Consider the following 20,354-nt stretch of genomic DNA (forward strand, 5'->3'; position numbering starts at 1 on the left):
ACTTTCATAGATCCAAGCAGAGACATCATCAAAAAGTCAGTACCACAAAACAAGAACATCCAGAGCTTATACTGCCCTCCACAACTTAGGGATGAACTCAAAATCTGTCCCCAAACACACCTTACAGCTTGATCCCAAGATATATCCCCAATAATAATACTTCTCCCCCAGTAAAGCTACACCCACTAGAGACTCAAGATTCAAGCCTGATTCTATGGGGGTCACACATTCAAACAACTACAACTGGGAAGATCATTATGTCATGTGCATTCTCCTGTTCATTATATCATTATACATAATAGGCAAAACATGGCAACAACCAAAGTATCCATTAAGTTGATGAATGAATACAAATGTGGTACAAGGGGATATTATTCAGTCATAAAATAATGAAAATTTGACATCTGTGACAATACAGATAGAACTAGTGGTCACTAAGTTAAGTGAGATGTCAGGCATATAAAGTGCTATGTAACTTATCTCATATGGGAAACCTAAAAATTTGACATAACAATTTAAAGTGGAATCTCAGGGTAGATGGAAGTGAGGAAGGATGAATAAAGATTAGTCAATGCATACTATGTTACTTTTAGAAAGGAGAAAGTGGGTTTGGGATATAATTCCATAGTGATATATAACATTATTTACCATAAATTTCAAAAAGCTAAAAAGTAGATCTTGAATTTTTTTTACCACAAATATGTGTAAAGATCTAAAATATAATGGGTGTTACCACCATACCTGATTTTAAACTGTATTACAGACCAATAGTAACAAAAGTATATGGTAGTGGTACAAAAACAGACATGTTAATCAATGAAACAAAAAAGTTTGATTTTAAACTGTGGAGCTATTGCTAACTGACTTTCAATAAAATTCCAAAAATACGCATTAGAGAAAGCACAGCTTCTTTGGCAAATGGTTCTGGGAAAACTGGATATCCACATTCAGAAGAATTAACTAGATTCTTGTTTCTCACCCTGCATGAAACAATTGCAAATGAATTAAAGATATTAATATGAGACTTGAAACTCAGAAACTGCTAAGAGAAAAAAAAAAGAGTAATATTGTCTTTATGTTACAGTAATGAGAAATAACTTTCTGAATAGGACTGTGATTGTTCAGGAAATAGGCCATTAATTTGTAAATGGGACCTCATGAAATTAAAAATCTTCTGTATAGAAAAGAAAGTTACCTATGTAAACAGAGTTCCTAAGAATGGGAGAAAAATCTTTGTCAGCTATAAATCTTATAGACGATTAATGTCGAGAATATACAAAAAAACCTAAATAAAAATAGTCTGATTAAAATAGGAAGCAAAGAACTTGTGGTGATTTAAATGTAAAATGTACCCCATAGACTCATGTGTTGAATTACTTATTCCTCAGGTGGCATTGTTTGGGAAGGCTGTGGAACCTTTAGACGGTGGAGCCTCGCTGAAAGCAGTGGGTCAGTGTGGGTGAGAATTGAAGTATACAGTCCAGTTCCACTTGCTATTCTATTTTCTAGCTCATGACACAAAATAATGCTAGCTTTTCCCTCTTGCTGTGCTTTCCCTGGCATGATGGACTCTACCCTCTGAAAGTGCAAGTCTGGAAAAAAAAAAAAAATTCTTTAAATAAGTTGCTTTTAGTCAGCTATTTATTCCAGCTACAAGGAAGTAACTAAACCAGAAAATTGATACCATAGGGGTTGTTTTGTGATAAACCTGACCATGTGGTTCTTAATCTTTTGTATACCTAGTTGGTGGGAGTGGAAGGATTTGAAACTTTGGATTAGAAGAGTTTTACAATGTTATAGGCAGAGTTTACTAGATCATTCTGGTAGGAGTTTTAAAGAATATAAGTCCAAGAAAATTGTGGACTGTGCAGGCTTGACTCATGGGGCTCTAGATAGGGAAAAGGGCTGGACTAGTGGCAAGTCATGTGATATTTTCACAAAGAATTTGACTACATTCTGATTGTGTCCTGAGATCTTGAACAAAGTTGAATTTAAAGGTAATTAAGTCTGGCAGCAGTGGTGCACGACTTTAATCCCAGCACTCAGGAGACACAGGTAGGTGTGGATCACTGTGAGTTTCAGGCCAGCCTGGGACTACAGAATGAGCTTCAGGTCAGGCTGGGCTAAAGTGAGACCCTGCATTGAAAGAAAACAAAAATAAATGAACAAATTAATGTGTTTGACTCAATAATTTTTAAGGCAAACTGCCATTGGATCTCAGGCATGACTTCTTTTACCTGCCCTGGCTTAGATCTATGGTAACCACAGTTCAGAGCCAAAAATATATTTGGCCAAAAAGAAAATATAAGAAAATTTAAAATCCCAGGTTCATAGACTGAAACCACTTTAGAAGTATTGTTAAAAATATTACTACTGTTACTACTGTTAACAATATGCCTTCTCGTTGGCACTGGGACAATAAAATGATGTCCAGTGGCATGGCCAAACATATTGAAGGTTTAAGATAGGTAGACTGTGAAATCTTTTGAAACAAAAAGGTTTGAAGAAAGAATATTGAAGAAATTTCCTGCTCTTCAAGATCAGCATACAGAAACTGCTACAACTGGGTTCCAAGGCCAGGCTTCATCCTTATCTGGTACCAAAACTTGGCAGCTTTTCCTCCAATATTAGTGTTTGAAGAATGAAAGATTGAAAATACAAAGGGCTCTTGCACCATGGGATATTGCACCATAGTTCAAAGAGCCACAGAGGATAAGCAATCTAAGGCATGGTTTGATTTCTGGCAATGAGGTACTTAGAAGCCACTCCATGAAGCCATGAAGGTGAAACCTATGTTGCACTGGACACAGGATTTTAGAGAGACCAAGGCCAAGACTATGGAAGAGCTCCCAAGGAAATCTGTAGTTTCAGAATGAACTTTTCCCAGAAAAAAAAAAAAAAAGTCAGAGACATCACATCTGGAGGGCCAGAGCTACCCTAGCATTTTGGACCTCAGAGTATTTAATCACCAGTCCCATATGCTGGACATGGACCTGAAAGATTTGATGTTTGCCCTGTTGGCTTTTGTTATTATTGTAATTCAATCATTCCTTGCTATGCTCTATTCTTCCCCTTTGTAACAGAAATGCTTACTCTGTGCCACTATATGTTGAAAGTATGTTACTTTGTCTTGATTTTATAGTGCTCACAGTTTAAACTGCCTGGCTGCTCACATGAAACTTTGGACATTTTAACAGTATTGGGACTGATAGACCATGAAAACTCCTAAATTTGGACTGAATATATTTTGTACCATGAGATAGCCATGAGTTTATGGGGAGCAGGGTCAGAATGTGATGCTTTGAATATAAAATATACCCTGTACTCATGTGATTAGATACTTAATTTTCAGTTGGTGTTACTGTTCTGAAAGGTTGTAGAATGTATACGAGGTAGAGCCTTGCTGGAAAAAGTGTATTACTGGGGTCAGGTCTTGACATTTTATAGTCTAGATCTGCTGATTTTTCTTTTCTTCCTAGCTGATATGACAAAGTGACATTGGTTTTTGCTCCTGACATATTTGCTTTACCATGAAAGACTACCTTATGAAACTCTATGCCAAAGATAAAGCCTTTACTTTCATAAGCTGCTTTTGGACAGCTACTTTTCCCAGTAATGAGAAAGTAACTAAAACAGAAGAGAAGAGAAAGTTCTTAAAAGTAGAAATTCAAATAACCAATAGATATCTAAAAATAGTGCTCAACATCCTTGGCCATAAGGTAAATTAAAATTACTTGGAGATTCCTTCTCACCCTGGTCAGAGTGTTTTCCATCAAGAAAATAAATAATGATGCTGGTAAGGATCTAGGGTAAACAGAACCCTAATTTATTGCTGGCTGGAGTGTCAACTCATATAGCCACTAAGGAAATCTGTGTCAAGGTTTCTCAAAAAGTTTAAAATGGGGGTCAGGAGAGGTGGACAGAGAGCTCAGTGGTTAAAAGTACTTTCTTGTAAAGCTTGCTGAACCAAGTTCAATATATAAAATAACTCAGGTACAGAAAGACAAACTGTATGTTCTCTCTCATATGTGGATCCTAGTTCAGAGCCTTTATATATTTCTGTTCTTTTGGGAGTGAGAGTATGTAGCAAGAATATATACTTAGACACTAGAAAGAGGCTCATTAAAGGGGCAAACAGAAACATCAAGGGAGAAGGATATCCTATCCTTAAATGAAACATCAAGGGAGAAGGATATCCTATTCTTAAATGATTGTAAGTGAAAGTGTAAATAACCAGGGGTTTGAAATAATTTTTTTTTCAAAAAAGATGCTTGTCTGACAACTGTAAATATATAGTGAGGAAGAAAATCTTGGTGAAAGATATAGGTAAAAATCACTGTTAATGGGAATGTGAAGGAAAAGGGAAATTATTAAATAGGAATAATGTCTCAAAGAGGTTGTATACCAACACTTTGCAGAAGTATTTAATTTTTAAACTTTTATACTTTTCCATAGCATCAGTCAGTAGTCTGATCTTAATAGATAACATGGAAAATCGAGTTGATCCAGGGTTATAATTTTGCTACTAGGGAGTGGCAGAATATAGGGAATTAAATAGTCAAAGATGTCCTCTAAGATTGAATTGTAGGTGTTTAAAAATAACAGTGCTACTGGGAAAGACAAAAAAAAAATGGAAAATTGAAGCTGAATCTGGGGATAATTAGATATATTAAGTAATAAGGGAAGGTGAAGCATCTAAGTGTAATGATGGAGATATCACTTATAACTAAAATAAACATAATGATACACACATGCTTTTTATATTGCTGTTGTAGCCCTTCTTGTACTAATAAGATCTAGGCTGGATTACGGACATAAGCAAGCTGTGGTAGTTTGAATCCATGTCCCTCAACAGACTCAGGAGTTTATTAAACTTTGGAACTTGGATTTCCAGCTGCCTAGATGGAAGAGGTGTCACTGGGGACATACCCTGGGGTGAAGCCCAAAGGTGTTGTGGTAGATCTGGATTTCCAGCCTAAAGGTATGCAGAGTGCTAGAGCTCTGCCTGGGTCCCTGCTTCTGGTTCTTGTGGAGGTGTCTCTCTGCTTGGATCTGTGAAACGGAGGGCAGTTCCTTCTGCCATCAACAGAACATCACCTTGACCTGTAAGGTTCAAATAAATCCCCTCCTCCTATAAGCTGTGTCTGTTTGAAAGTACATCCCAGCAGTGTGAAGATGACTACAACACAAACCATGAGAATGACAAAGAGTAAAAGAATAGTTTTGGGAGAAACATGTATAAACAATAACAGATGGAAAGACAAAGAGAAGAAAATGAGTCAAAACTGAAAAAGTAAAGGTGGCATATGCTAAGATCTTTTTGGCTTAACATTGGCTCACTTATATTATGGAATTCTGTTATCAGTGTTCTTTCAAGTTCTCATTAACTATCTAGTTTATCCTTTTTTTTTTTTTTTTTTTTTTTTTGATACATGACGTTACTATGTAGCCCTGGCTGGTCTGGAATTCACTATGTAGCCAAGGATGGCCTTGAAATTACATTGATCTTCCTGCTTCTGCCTTGTGGGTGCTGATATTATAGATGTGTACCACACATCCAACTGAATCAGATAATTTTTTAAAGCTCAATGTTTAATGTTCTTTAAGCAGGTGTTAAGACCTGAAAAAGCTGTTATTTGAGCTTTAGCCTCAGTGGTTGGAGTAAATGACTTCAATAATTAGAATAAATGATTCTGATAATTATTCCTCTAATTCATGGACAGATAACTTTGAAAATTCTCATTTAGACTCAGTTCAAATTTACTGAATGCCAGTAAACTAGAAGCCACAGCTTTAATGGGTTGGTTCATACCCTTTGAGCTTTTTTCCTATTGTCCCAGTGCAGAGCAGTTGTCTTTAACAAGTACAGCCAATGTGGTTTCCTATGAATCTGGCAGTTTAATTTTTTTATGCCACTTTCTGTGCCAAAATTTATATTTCCTATCTTTCTGCTCTGTATTTTCCTCTCTTTGATTGTATACCTTAATCAGAGGAGCAAAAATAACTCATACTACAAATTCAATGTTATTCAGCCTTGTAAATTTCTCTGCCAAACACATTAATTCTTCACTCTTTTTGCTGGTGTTTTTTTTTTTTTTTTTTTTTTTTTTTTAGGTAGGTGCTCCCTAACTGACCTGGAACTCACTATGTCCATACCAGGTCCAAACTGACCTGGAATTCATTATGTGGTCTCAGGGTGGCCTTGAACTCACAGTGATCCTTCTACTTCTGCCTCTCAAGTAGAGGAGGAGATTAAAGGTGTGTGGCACTATGCCTGGCTCAGTTCTTCACTTTAAAACTTATTTATTTATTTATTTATTTATTTATGAGGGAGAGAGAGAGAGAGAGAAAGAGAGAGAGAGAGAGAGAGAGAGAGGAAGAGAATGGGCCTACTAGGATGTGATGGTTTGACTCAAGTGTCCCCCATAAACTTAGATTTTATAGCTGATGGAGCTTTGGGAATTAATACTTGCAGGAGGCAGTGTATGGTTGGGGGCAGGCTTATGAGTGTTATAGCCAACTCCCCCTTGCCAGTGTTTGGCATACTCTCCTGTTCCTGTTGTCCACCCGATGCTGGCCAGGGGGTGATATCCATCATTTTCCCTGCCATCATGGAGCTTCCCCGTCGAGCCTGTAAGCCAAATTAAACCTATTTTTTTCCCCACAAGCTGCTCTTGGTTGGGCGATTTCTACCAGCAACGTGAACCTGACTGTAACACAGGACCTCCAGCCACTGCAAACTCCAGACACATTTTCCACCTTGTGCATCTGGTTTACGTGGGTACTGGAAAATTAAACCTGGGTCCTTAGGCTTTGCAAGCAAGTACCTTAACTGTTAAGCCATCTCTCCAGCCCAGTTCTTCACTTTGAAATTTAATTTCACTCAAGTTCTGAGGCCATGGGCAGAATGCAGCCAGATTCTTTGTCAGAATATATGAACTGCCTCTAGATGAGTTCCTGATTCCCATATTCCCCTCAGAAACCTCATAGTCATACCTCCATTGTTCACATTTTGTTGCTCTTCTTGTCTTTCCAACTCACACCAGAATGGATGATTTAGCTCTGTTTATAGTATTGTAAGTCTTCTCTAATACAAAGTTTCAAATATTTTCATATTCTTCCCATAATCCAAAAAACTGAGAAATATATGATCAGGTTCATCACAGCAACAATCCCATTTCTGAAATAAATTCTCTGTGTCAGTTACTTTCTTCTTTTTTAAATAGTTAAGTTATTTATTTATTTGTGAGAGAGAGAGAAAGAGGGAGGGGGAATGAGGGAATGGGTGTACCAGAACTTTCAGCCACTGCAAGTGAACTCCAAATGCATGTGCCACCTTGTGCATCTGGCTTACATGGATACTGGGCAATTGAACCTGGGTCCTTAGGCTTCACAAGTAAGCACCTTAATCACTAAGCTATCTCTCCAGCCCCCTGTATCACTTACTGTCTAATTGCTGAGACAAAATGTGACCAGAAGCAGCTTAAGAAAGGAAAGGGTTTATTTTTGGTTTATAGTTTTGAAGGGAAATCTTTGATGGCAAGAGAAGAATTTTAGGGGCAGAGCACCAGCGTCACATCATCACATCATTAGGGAGCAAACACAGAGAGAGAACCAAATATGAGCCCTTACTATAACACCTACCTACACTGACCCACTTCCTCCAGTATGTTTCCACCTGCTAAAGGTTCTGCAACTTTCCTGTACAGTGCCACACCTGGGGATGAACTAGTCAAACACATGAGTCTATCAGGGACATTTTACATGTAAACTAACATGCACACACACACATTCTATTTTTTGTTTGTTTGTTTTTGCCAAGGTAGGGTCTCACTCTAGCACAAGCTGACCTGAAACACTCTGTAGTAGTCCTAGGCTAGCCGTCAACTTGCAAAGTTTCTCTTATCTCTATCCCCTCGAGTGTTGGGATTAAAGGTGTGCATGTACCATGCTCGGCTACACACACACGTTTTTTAAAGAGGAAGGGTTTATTTTGGCTTATAGTTCAAAGGGATACATGCCACCATTGTTGGGGAAGACATGAAGGTAGCAGCATGAAGCAGCTGAATACCTATATTTGATTCTGAAATTAATGAGTCATATAAGTCTGTGGGGTTGGTGGAGTTTCACTTTTTTTTTTTTTTTTTTTTTGGTTTTCTGAGGTAGGGTCTCACTCTAGCCCAGGCTGACCTGGAATTCACTATAGAGTCTTAGGGTGGCCTCGAACTCACGGCAATCCTCCTACCTCTGCCTCCCGAGTGCTGGGATTAAAGGCGTGCGCCACCACACCCGGCTGAGTTTCACGTTTTTAAAAACAACTCAGATTAAAATTCAATATTTTCCTAAAATTCTATGATTCCATGAAAACTACCAGCTCCTTAATAAGAATAAATGGTTTATATATAAACTAGTATATTTTATAGAATACAAACTTCCTATGAAAAATTTTAGAGTCATCTTCCTGATTCAATTTTATTTATTATCTCTGGAAGACATTTTTCTCTTATCTCATTTACAAAAAAATTCCAGCTTCATTTCTTTTTTCTTACTCCAGCATCTATTATTGGGCCATTAGTTGACTATTGCAATAATTAAGGAAGAGCTTGCAACAGTTTCTTGAATTAGACTGAAATGAAAATCACTACTGGAAGAGAAATAAATAGTCTTGTCTTTATTCCCACCTGGAGGAGGCTTAACAATAACAGACTTCAGGCTTGGTGCTGTCGAAATGGTATTACGTGTACCTCGAGTACCTGTTGAAATAGTTGTAATGAGAAATTATCAACATGTGTTCACTTATTAAAGCTATATACACTGTAAAGTAGTGCTTTTGGATAATGGTATTCGAGTTACAAAATATCTTTAGTAAGAATGGAAATTTCAATACTACTTTGTCACCATGTTTGTACAGTAAAGACATGGGGAGCAAGGAATGTTTTATGTTAGCTAATTATTTGAAGAATTAATGAAAACATGACAGTCTTTTCAGGGTACTTCTTTGAAACTTGCAAGGTTAAATCAGAAGGTGCTAACTTCTAAGTTAATGTTTTCTTGAGTAATATAATTAAGGCATCTCTTGTCTTGTGATGCTTGAATCACAATGTAACATCTATGAAGATAAGAGTATAAAACTATACATACTTCTACAATTCTAGTTATTTTACATATCTTTCATTTATTTTCCTCCTTTAAGTCAAATAAACGAATTTTGGTGAATGGAGATAAGACAAATGTTTTCTCCTGTATACCACAGTTATTCTGTCACCCTTTAGACTAGAAGACAGAAAAAAATCTGTATTTATCTATAATCGGAGAGACTATAATAAATTAAAATTTAATTCTGGTTTCACTTATTAAGAATAAATACATTTTAATAATTTAGTGTCTTGTGACCTCCTCGCTTTGGGTGAAATCTACAAAATGAGCTAGAACTTAATGCTGATGAATTTTCTATTTCAGGAATGCCATGTTAGTATAGTGTTAAAGCTATTAATAATGTGGTAATTATTATTCCAGAGGATTCAACATAATTTTTATTGTAGCATCATATTTTCAAACTATGTCTAGGGTTTTTTAAAGCTAACTCTAACAACTCAGGTAACTTTGGGTGAGATCTCTCATATGTGCTGTTAAACCAACATACTGGAAGGAAATTTGGGGTTTATCAGACAGTAATTATTTTGTGACTGCTAACTGATAATGTCAGCAACACTTTATATTTTTAGGAAGAAATGAATGGACTATCAAGACAGATGACTCAGTACTTTAATTTTTACAGTTTTAATCAAGAGGCATTGCAGGTATACCTACATTATAGGGAAGAATTTAATCTGAACAGACATGTAAGGTAATTATTTTAGAAAGCACTAAAGCAAAATGTTATACCAAAGGGATTTCATCAGAAACAAATTGTATGTGAAAATGCCAGGATACCTAAATCTCTGTATACTAGCTTATACAATAAAAATAGAAATATTTCATTAGAAATGGATATAATGCTAGGTGTTTATTGTTGTTTATAATGATAAAGTAAATCACTGATTTGGAGTCAGCAAACAGAAGGAAGTGGTTATAGCATTTTTAACAAATTGAGTAGCAATTATAATTTCTACATATAAGGACACAGAAAGAGATCAAGAGAAAGAAAAATCAAGTTATTTAAACTGAAGCAAAAGTTCCCCCAGAAAAGTAATAGATGGCAGAGTTTGAGGGAGAAGATACATCTTAAACCTAAGAAAAAGTATTGAATAGAACCATACCTAACTTGGGCTGACATCCTGATGAAGATCCTTGATCATGTTCCTTTGTTAGTTGCTTCTGTTTGTGAGCATGGTTCCTCCTTGTGTGGTGAGACTGAACTATAGTTGAGGAGTCAAAACTCGTGTTGCAGAAATCATAAGATTTGTTTTTGTCTACTACTCCACTCTTATGCTCCTGAAATAAGCACACTCTTGTTGTAAAGATTCAAAAACTAAAAATGATGAATTATGCCATTCACCAAAGATAACTTACCTGAGAACTCCCAATATGTATCTTCATTTTCTTACCAGGCAATTCATTTTGTTTTCCATGGTCTTGAAATTGCAGCTTAATATTTTGAGCATGCATTTCACTCTGAAAAAAGATATATTTTGTTTATTCAATAACAGGGACACACCAAATTTATACTTCATATTCAGGAGGAGGTTATATGCATTTTAATATACATTGGCTCATTAATTAATTTTTGTGTTGATAGGGATTGAAGCCAGTCACTTGTACATGCTAGTCAAGAACCATACTATTGAGCTCCATCTGGAGTCCATGTGTTCATTAACTTTGTGAGTTTCATATCCTTTCAAATTTCTAAATCTTAGTTAAAATAAAAACAATGCTACACTTCAGGCATCAATATATTTTAGAATCCTGTTTATTGACAGACTCCCACTTGCTAATCAAATATGTTTTTCTTCACTATAAGCAATGGACCCAGCAATAAGATTCTATTTTTCAGCTCCTTTTTTGGCAATATATAGCCATGTGACTAGATTCTGATCAATGAGATGTAATTTGAACTGTGGCATTTTTGAGAAGCATTGTTAAGGGGCTTATAAGAAGTGTGAAAAACACTTTTATCTTTCACTCCTGGTTCTGTAATTATGATACAAATGATGGATTGCCAACAGTCATCTTATACAATGGAAGAGCTTGAGTACAAAACTCAATCAAACCGTAGAGACAGATAATGCCAAGGTACTTCCTTATGTCACAGAACTGTCATATTATCCCTGCATTGCCTATATCAAATTATTTTTGCATGTGTATGTTGTGGAGTGAATGTGTGAGCAAGTGTGCATGCCCATGTGTGTGCATGTGTGGAAGCAAGAGGTTGATAGCAGGGATCTCTGCAGTCACTCTCTCCCTTATTATTTGAGACAATGTCTTTTGTTGAACCTAATGCTCATGAACCCCAGAGATTCTCTGTCTCTGGCACCCCAGTCCTAGGATTAAAGTTGTGTACTACCATGCCTAGTAGGTTACATGTCTGCAAGGGATAAAAATTCAGGTCCTAATGCTTCCACTTCAAGTACTTTACTCATTAAGCCATCTATTCAGTGCTATATCAAATTCTTTTATTTCAGGGAATAAAGCATCCTGAGTTGACACCATGTTAGAAACAATTTCTAAACAATGAATTTCCAAATTTCATAAGAATAATATCCAAAATGTTGTTGGTATAAGGAGAAGTGAAGTATGCATCTTGAATAAACTCTTTTCACAGAATTTTAAAGGGTAAAATATATGTAACATAAAGAGAAAGGAAAAATGCAGCTGAAGTTTACACCCTCAATCTAATTTCAATGAATGTCATTACTTTGTTTTGGCCCCAGGCCTCCTTTTCAGGAAAGATTTACATATGTGTATATAGACCTATACCTTCACATTCACAATCTTTGCATCTTTCCTTCCTTCCCATAGATAACCACTATATTGCAGTTGAGATATAACATTTCCTCTCATAAATTTATTATTTTCTTACATGTGAATATGCACATATAATTTACATACTCCTTTCTAAAATTGTGACAATTGATTCACTTGATACTTTACCTTTTAAAATTTCTATTGAAAACTCAGTATGTACTTATATTGAAACATGTATTGCTTATTTATTAATGTTACATATTGTATACTATTTTACTCTACATACTACCTGTCCAGTACCCTATTCAGACCATTGTATCCATCTATTTTGCTCTTACAAGCATTGCTGTAATGAATACATGTAAACAAATTTCCAAAAGTAAATGTCAATGTGTTTCTTTACAGTAGATACTTAGGATTAGAATTCTTGGTTAGCAAGGTGTGTGGAGTTTCACCCTTACAAAATAACATAATCACCAGTTGCAACTTATAAGTGTTTCTATTCCATATGTTCTTCTGATTTAAAGAGTTACTAACTTTTAATTTTGCCTATAATGGTTTTCTATATTTCACTATCACTTTATGTTGCAATTCCCAGACTATCACTGGTGAAATTGTACACCTCTCTTTTAGTTTTCTGGTCTTATCACATTCCCATATTTCTTACTAGATTCTTGTCTAATTTATTTGTAGTCCTTATACATTCTAGACATTAATAATTTTAAGTATAAGGGTTAAAAATACTTCCAATTCCATGCATTAACTTTTAACTCATTGTTTTTTTTTCTTCTTTATTCCTTCTATATCGTTCTCTTCCTTCCCTTCTTTCCTTCAGTCCTTCTTCCCTTCCCTTCCTTTCCTTTATATTCCATTCCCTTCCCTTCCTCTTTTTTTTGTGACACCAGGATGGCATTTAGGGCTTAGACTATACATGGCACGTATTCTACTACAGTTATACCACCGGCCCCAGTTTATAATTTTTCACAACATATAAATTTCCTTACAAGATAATGTGACTTATAGAGCTGGGAGTTTAAGATAAAATTATTATAGAGATAGAAAAAGAGAACAATAGAAAGACACAGAAAAATAGCATGAAAACATTAGTGTTCTGATAGAGGTGCAAAAACAAATCCGTGGGTCAAGGATAGTTGTAAAATGAACAATTCTAGAGTAACTGGCTATCATATTAAATACAACTTTCCATACACAAAATCACTACAAATTAATTTAACACTTTAGCATTTGTAATAAAACTTTTCAAAGCTTGAAAAGAAAATAGGATATTGTTAAAATTTGTATTTGTTTATTTGCAAGGAGAGAGAGAGAGAGAGAGAGACAAAATGAATATGAATATTGGTGCACCAGGGATTCTAGCAAACAAATTCGAGTTGTATGTGCCACTGTACATCTGACTTTATATGGGTACTGGGGAATAAAACCTTAGCACCTAGGCTTTATGGGCAAGTGCCTTAACTGCTAAGCCATCTCTCCTGTCCTGAAAATAATATGTTTTTAAGACAAAAGGGTATAGTGGTTTTTACATATGTAAGCATAAATACAAAGGGAAAGAATTGATAAGTGCAACCTCAAAATTCAAATCTTGTGCAGATCTGACATGCTTTTTGTGCATAATATATAATATATGAAAATGAACTGACAGCATTAACCATTTTGTTTCCTAAATCAATACTCTTAATCACGAACTACAGATGGCAATGAAATTAAAATTAAAATTTAGAGTTACTGTCAAGATGGTGCCTGCCTAATCACGCCTCATCTCTTGGGGAAGGAAAGGCAAGATTTTTGGGGTTCTTTTGGGATTTTAGGGGTTTGCAGATCCTAGCAGACCTCCAGTGGGAGGACACAGAAAATAAATGTAGGGAATCCACTGATTCCCACACTCTCGGGTAGCCCACCAGTCCCCCAATCCCCTCAAGCAGCCGTCCCAGCCACAGTCCCATCTACCATCCCAGCCACTGGTTCCTCCTGCACTACCTGAAGGCTAAGCAGACCCAGGTCAGCAGGCTAGCATTACCCCCTCTCTCAGTTTTCCCACCATTGGAGAACTCCACACATGACTGCTTTCCCACCCACTTCCCTGCCATGCATGGACCAAGTCCTCCTACACAACCTGCAGGCTACTTGGACCCAGGTCAGCAGGCTAGCATTCCACCCCCCCCTCCATTTTTCTGCCACTGGGGACCTCCTCATGTGACTTCTGTCCCACCCACCACCTTGCCTTGTGGACCAGGTCCTCCTGCATGATACACAGGCTACTCAGACCTAGGTCAGCTGGCTATTGCTCACCCTCCCTCCCCCTTCCCACTTCTGGACCACCACTCATTACCCTCTCCCCATGTGTCACCTGATCTACAACAGTCCCATATCCCCACCCCATCATACCACAGGACCCAGCAGTCCCATTCACCCCCTGATACATGGTTCCAATGGACCCTGTAGTCCCACCCCATCACCCTTCAACATTGCAGAACCACTATGCAATCCCATCCTCCTCCTCTTCCACTGCCCTGCTGCAACACTAGTCAGCTTTGTCCCATTCACCCCTACCCCTGTCCCCTAAGGCCACCTCACCACACAGGTCCATACCCCAAACCACTGACCAACATACCCCTTGATCAGGTCCTTGGGCCCCTATAGGAGCCTCACATGCTCCTTCTCTCTGAGCAGACAGGCCATATTGCCATCAGAAGTCTAATTGAAGCAAAAATAAAAGGCAATACTCACTGAAGATGCATCACATTTAAACTATAGCTTCCTTGTAAATTAAAAAAAAAAAAACACCTACAGTGATATGGGCAGACTATAGTGCAAAAGGAATAACAAGAAAAATCAAATGCAAGTATATCTAACATGGTTGCCCAGTCCCACAATGGATGTCTGTACTCAAAACATAGAAGAGGGCTGGAGAGCTGGCTTAGTGGATAAGCGCTTTCCTGTGAAGCCTAAGGACCCTGGTTCGAGGCTCGATTCCCCAGGACCCAGGTTAGCCAGATGCACAAGTGGGCACATGCATCCGGAGTTTGTTTGCAGCGGCTAGAAGCCCTGGCACACCTGCTCTCCTCTCTCTCTATCTCTGCCTCTTTCTCTCTCTGTCACTCTCAAATAAATAAATAAAAATAAACAAAAAAATTTAAAAAAAAACATAGAAGAGACAATAGGATCAGAATCTTAAAATGAAGATACAAGCTGTGCAACCATGGCCAAGCAATTAGTAGAACTTGCAGAAAATCAAAAAAGGTTCACCAATTGTAGGAATGCTGTCCTCGCTAGATTAGACCTAATAAAAAAGAACCAGGAAGGGACCCAAAGACAGTTAAATCATCTGAAGGAGAGTGAAAACAAGAGGACCTCAATAATCACGTGGAAAAGCTCAATGAAGACATAAACAAATGCAAGGATGAATTCCAAGAAGCATTATTAAAATCAGAAAATGATGTGAAAAGGAAACTTGACAGAGAGATGGAAACTATACATAAAAAGGCAGTAGAAAATACAAACCAAACTGAACAAGTCCAAAGCTCTACAGAAGGTCTTAAGAATAGAGTCAGCCATGTGAAAGACAGAAACTCAGAACTGGAAGACAATTCAGAAGAAACAGTTCATGAGTCAATAAGTTCAAAAATTTTTGTGAACAGAATATGAGGGAAATGTGGGAAACCCTTACATGTCCCAATATTTGGATCATGGGAATACCAGAAGGGGAAGAACTTCAGACCAATGACATGGAAAACATATTTCAACAAAATAGTTGAAGAAAATTTTCCCACCCTCTCAAAAGAAAGTCCCATCAAGTTACAAGACGCTAACAGAACTCCAAACAGACTGGACCAAAGGAGAAATTCTCCAAGACATATTATCATTAAGACTCTAAACATCATTAACAAAGAGAAAGTCCTAAAAGCAGCTAGGAAGAAACAACACATTACATATAAAGGTAACCCCATCAGAATAATTTCCGACTTCTCAATGGAAAACCTGAAAGCCAAAAGGGCCTGGAATAGAACACTGCAAAGTCTAAGAACGTATGGCTTTCAGCCCAAACTACTCTACCCAGCAAAAGTATTCATCATAATAGATGGTGAAAGAAAAACTTTCCATGATAAAAGTGAGCTTTACAACTACATGGACACAAAGCCAAACCTACAGAGAGTACTTCAGGGAATTCTCCACACAGATATCCAACCTCAAGTGCCTGCAAGAAGCAGATTACAATAACCAAACTCAGAGAAGGTGCAAAAAACTACAAAGCCCAAGAAAATACCAAACCACATAAACCACCACAAAATGGCAGGGATTAAATCAAACCTCACAGTTATTGCCCTAAACATTAATGGCCTTAATTCATCCATCAAGAGACATAAGCTAACTGGGTGGATCAGAAATTTAGACCTCTCAATCTTATGTTTTAAAGAAACCCACCTCACCATTAAAGACTGACACTTCCTCAGGGTGAAAGGGTGGAAAATGATTTTCCAAGCGAACAGAAACAAGAAACAAGAAATTCTACTACTACTGGAAGAAAAAAATAGGAGACACTGTCCATGATATAGGAGTGGGAAAAGACTTCCTGAACAAAACACTAGTAGCTCAGGAAATTTAACAATCACTCAACCATTGGGATCTCATGATGCTGAAAAGTTTTTTCACAGACAAACATACAATAAGATGAGCCAATAGATTACCCACAGAATGGGAGAAAATTACTGCTGGCTATACAACTGACTGAGGCCTAATTTCTAGAATCTACAAAGAACTCCAAAACATAAACAATAATAAGTCAAAACAACCCACTCACAAAATGGGGCAGAGAACTGAACAGGGAGTTTTCAGAAGAAGAAATACAAATGGAAACACACACTTAAGAAAATTTTCAACATCCCTAACCATTAGGGAAATTCAAATTAAAACTACGAGGATTCCATCTTACCCCAGTAACGATATCAAACATTAAAAAATCAAATGAAAACAAATGCTGGCGAGGATGTGGAGAAATAGAAATCTTTATTCGCTGTTGGTGGGAATGTTAGATGGTACAAACACTATGGAAAGCAACATGGAGACTCCTAAAAAGGTTGACTATGGAGTTAGCAACAGATCCAGTTATGACTTTACTAGGTGTGCTAGTTTGAATAGATGGCCCCAAATATATTCACTGTTTTATTAGTTTGTAGTTTGCATCTGCAGCCACCTGGATGGAGGCAGTGTCATTGGGCAGATCTTAAAGTGTGGTGGTGGGTTTGAGATTTCAATCTAAAGTTATGCAAAGTGTGTCTAGCTGGAGTTCCTGAAGTGTGCTGTGCTGTGTGGCTTTTTTCTCTCTGTGTCTCTGTGTTTGTTCCTGTGAAAGCAGGCCAGCTTCTTCTGCCATTATGGAATTTCCCCTGGATCTGTAAGCCTCAATAAATCCCTTCCTTCATAACTGTGCCTGGTCTGGAAGTTCATCTCAGTGAGCCTGAAGCTGTCTTCTACAGAAGTTGGTACCAAGGAGTGGGCTGAGATGAACCTGACCATGTGGATGTTGGTCTTTTGGAACTTTTGTTTTGGAGGAATGGGCATGGACTTGGTACTTGCCTTCTGGAGTGGTAAGCCAACTTTTATGGACTATTCTGATGAGAGTTTGAGAATGCTAAATACAGAGAGTATTGAACTTCAAGGCTTGGTTTATGAATTATCTAAGGAGAAGGAAAGACTGCAGAGGAGTTTGTTAGAACTGAGATACTGGCATAAGAGCTGACTGCATTCCGCTGCCCATTCCCAGAGAGTTTGATCAAGGTTAAATTTGTAATGGACTGATGTACTTGGCTAAAGATAATTGGACTGAGAGATTTAAGATTTTTAAGTCCAGAAACCTCCTTACTATGCATTATACTAGATGAAAATGGTTACTCTGTGCCTTTATATGTTGGAAGTGTTTAACTCATCTGATTTTACAAGACTTACTATCTTAAATTGGTCAGGATGTGGGGAACTTTGAAATAGAACTTAGTACAATTTACAACGTGTGATGGTTATGAAGGTAATGGGGGCCAAGGGCGGAATGTGGTAGTTTGAAGAGACAGGCCCCAATACATTCACTGCTTTATTACAGTTTGCATATGTAGCCACCTAGCTGGAGGCAGTGTCACTGAGAAGATATTAAGGTGTGGTGGGTTTGAGATTTCAATCTAAAGACATGCAAAGTGTGCCTAGCGGGACGGAGTTCCTGAAGTGTGCTTTTTGTTCCTGTGTGGATTTTTGGCTTTGAGGCTTGTGCTTCTTTGTGTCTGTGTGTGTTTGGGCCTGTGAAAGCAGATCAGTTTTTTCTACCATTAGGGAAATTCCCCTGAATCTATAAGCTTCAAAAAATCCTTCTTCCATACTGTGCCTTGTCTCGAAGTTCATCTTAGTGAAACTGAAGCTGTCTGATACACTGAGCCTACAAACTCCATGGCTCAGATCAGAGAGGTTTGCTCAACGTTTATAGCTGCTCAATTCATAATACCTAAGAACTGGAATCAACCCAGATGTCCATTATTATGAAAATGGATACCCAAGATGTGGTTTGTCTGCATGATGGAATTCTACACAGCAGTAAGTAAAAGGTGACACAATAAAATTTGAAGAAAAATGGTCAAACTTGGAACAGATCATTCTTAGCAAACTTACCCAATCACAGGAAGGCAATTGTCACATGGTCTCACTCATCTGTGGCCCCTAACTTGAATCTGCCTGAGATGCTGACATACCTAATAGGCATCTGAAGGACCAGACAATAGGGAGGGTAGGGTGGAAAGGGATGATAAGGGTGGTAGTGGCAGACACAAAACTGGATCCAAATGGAACTGGTAGCATAAAATCCTATATCCTGAAAGACATACTAAAAGGTTGAACCTAGGTCAGGTCCTTAAAGGAAACACCTGAATCAAAGGGCCCTGGAGAGGTTATGATAAAGACTAACCTTAATCTTCTCCTGTTTCTCTCTTCCCCATACTCTCTTTCTCTTGTATATTACCTATCCTTTTCTTTCTTCTTTTCCCTTGGCACTGGCACGTACGTCCCAGTACCAGGATGTGATTAACTTTCACAAGGAGCTGTTGAGCAGAGAGACCTACAAGATTTTCCAAAAGAAGATAGTCTGTCAGAGCACTTGACTACCCACCAAAGGTTATTATACTGTTAGTAAGGAACATGGAGAGACTTGGCTGGAATCTGGAAGAGAATCAGTCTGCAGACAGTTAGCTTGTCTAGTGCCAGAAGGTGATACATGAGTGACTGCAGGAAAATGGCTAACATCTGTCCAAGCAACTCATGGTCTAAGCTATTCAGCAGCAAACGACCTGATGTGATAGCTCACCCAAGTGCAATAGTGACACACAGTCATGGTGGGTAACTAAATGCTCTTGAATTGGCTAATGTATCTTCTCAGTGGAATGGAACCCATAGCTGGAATTGGGAAACAAGTCAGAACCATATCCAAAATATAAGTTTGCTCTCCAATATCAAGCTCCCACCAATCTTGTGCTACAAGAGGGCCTACACCTATTAAATTCTCTCTAAAATAATAATGGTTATACCATTTATCTGGTGGTTACTTCACTTTCCATTGGAGGATGTACTTGTCTTTTTCAGATGGATGCAGAACCTCAGGAGAAAATCAGCCCATCACACCTCACCAGGGCCCCAGCTGAAACCATAGAGGAATTGGGGAAATGAGCAAGAGTGCTCATTTCTTGGTGAACCTGGTATCAGCACAAGAGTGAAGTAGATAGGCACAGATAATACTCAACTCCTACCAAACCATATATCCAGAGACACAGAGGCTCCCAAGACCTCATTACTGAAGTAGACCTAAAATGAACCAAACATGGCTCAGGGAAATTCATAGACAAAGGGGCAGAAAGATTGTCAGAGCCACAAGTTGGGACATTATGCACAGAGATGTTGCCTCTTTCCCACAACTTATGGCTACCCCCAAAATGCAAGACCTACAATCCCCAATGAGGAGGGTCCTTTTGGAGGGAGGAGGACAGGGAGAAGGCTAACAATGGTACAAACATGGCTGTTTCCACACTGAGTATGTGTATAACTAATAAAAAATAAATAAAATTAAAATATATTGAAGATTTGATAAAATAAAATGTTCATATCATCTATGACAAAAATAAATGTAATATACATGATTCATCTTTGAAAAATGTATATTTATTCATACAGGAAACACTGAAATCATATGCAAAAAAGTAAATGATAATTTCAAGTGATATAATTGTGACTCATACTTGTGCTTATGTCACCTTGTGCATCTGGCTTGTGTGTGACCTGGACAGTAGAACATGGGTCCTTAGGCTTCCTATGCAAGTGCCTTAACCATGAAGCCATCTCTCCAGCCCTGATACTTATTTTTGTACTTTTTCTATACTTAATAATACTTTATACGGATGACCCTC

General features: G+C 37.7%; 1 protein-coding gene across 6 annotated transcripts in view; it reads right to left on the reverse strand.

The window, feature by feature from the left end:
* Positions 1 to 20,354, reverse strand: part of Zmat1 (zinc finger matrin-type 1) — an 82,165-nt gene that overhangs the window by 13,685 nt on the left and 48,126 nt on the right. For 5 of the 6 annotated variants that reach the window (XM_045141038.1, XM_045141042.1, XM_045141041.1 and 2 more), the window contains 3 exons: positions 10,513 to 10,614; positions 10,260 to 10,434; positions 8,682 to 8,753 (listed from right to left, as the gene is read on the reverse strand). In XM_045141038.1, the coding sequence (XP_044996973.1) occupies positions 8,682 to 8,753; positions 10,260 to 10,434; positions 10,513 to 10,614 (349 nt within the window). Of the gene's footprint in view, positions 1 to 6,996; positions 7,151 to 8,681; positions 8,754 to 10,259; positions 10,435 to 10,512; positions 10,615 to 20,354 lie in introns of those variants that run through there. The other variant, XM_045141043.1, reaches the window with a different exon arrangement.

The sequence above is a fragment of the Jaculus jaculus genome, chromosome X, assembly GCF_020740685.1.
Source record: "Jaculus jaculus isolate mJacJac1 chromosome X, mJacJac1.mat.Y.cur, whole genome shotgun sequence".
NCBI lineage: Eukaryota > Metazoa > Chordata > Mammalia > Rodentia > Dipodidae > Jaculus > Jaculus jaculus.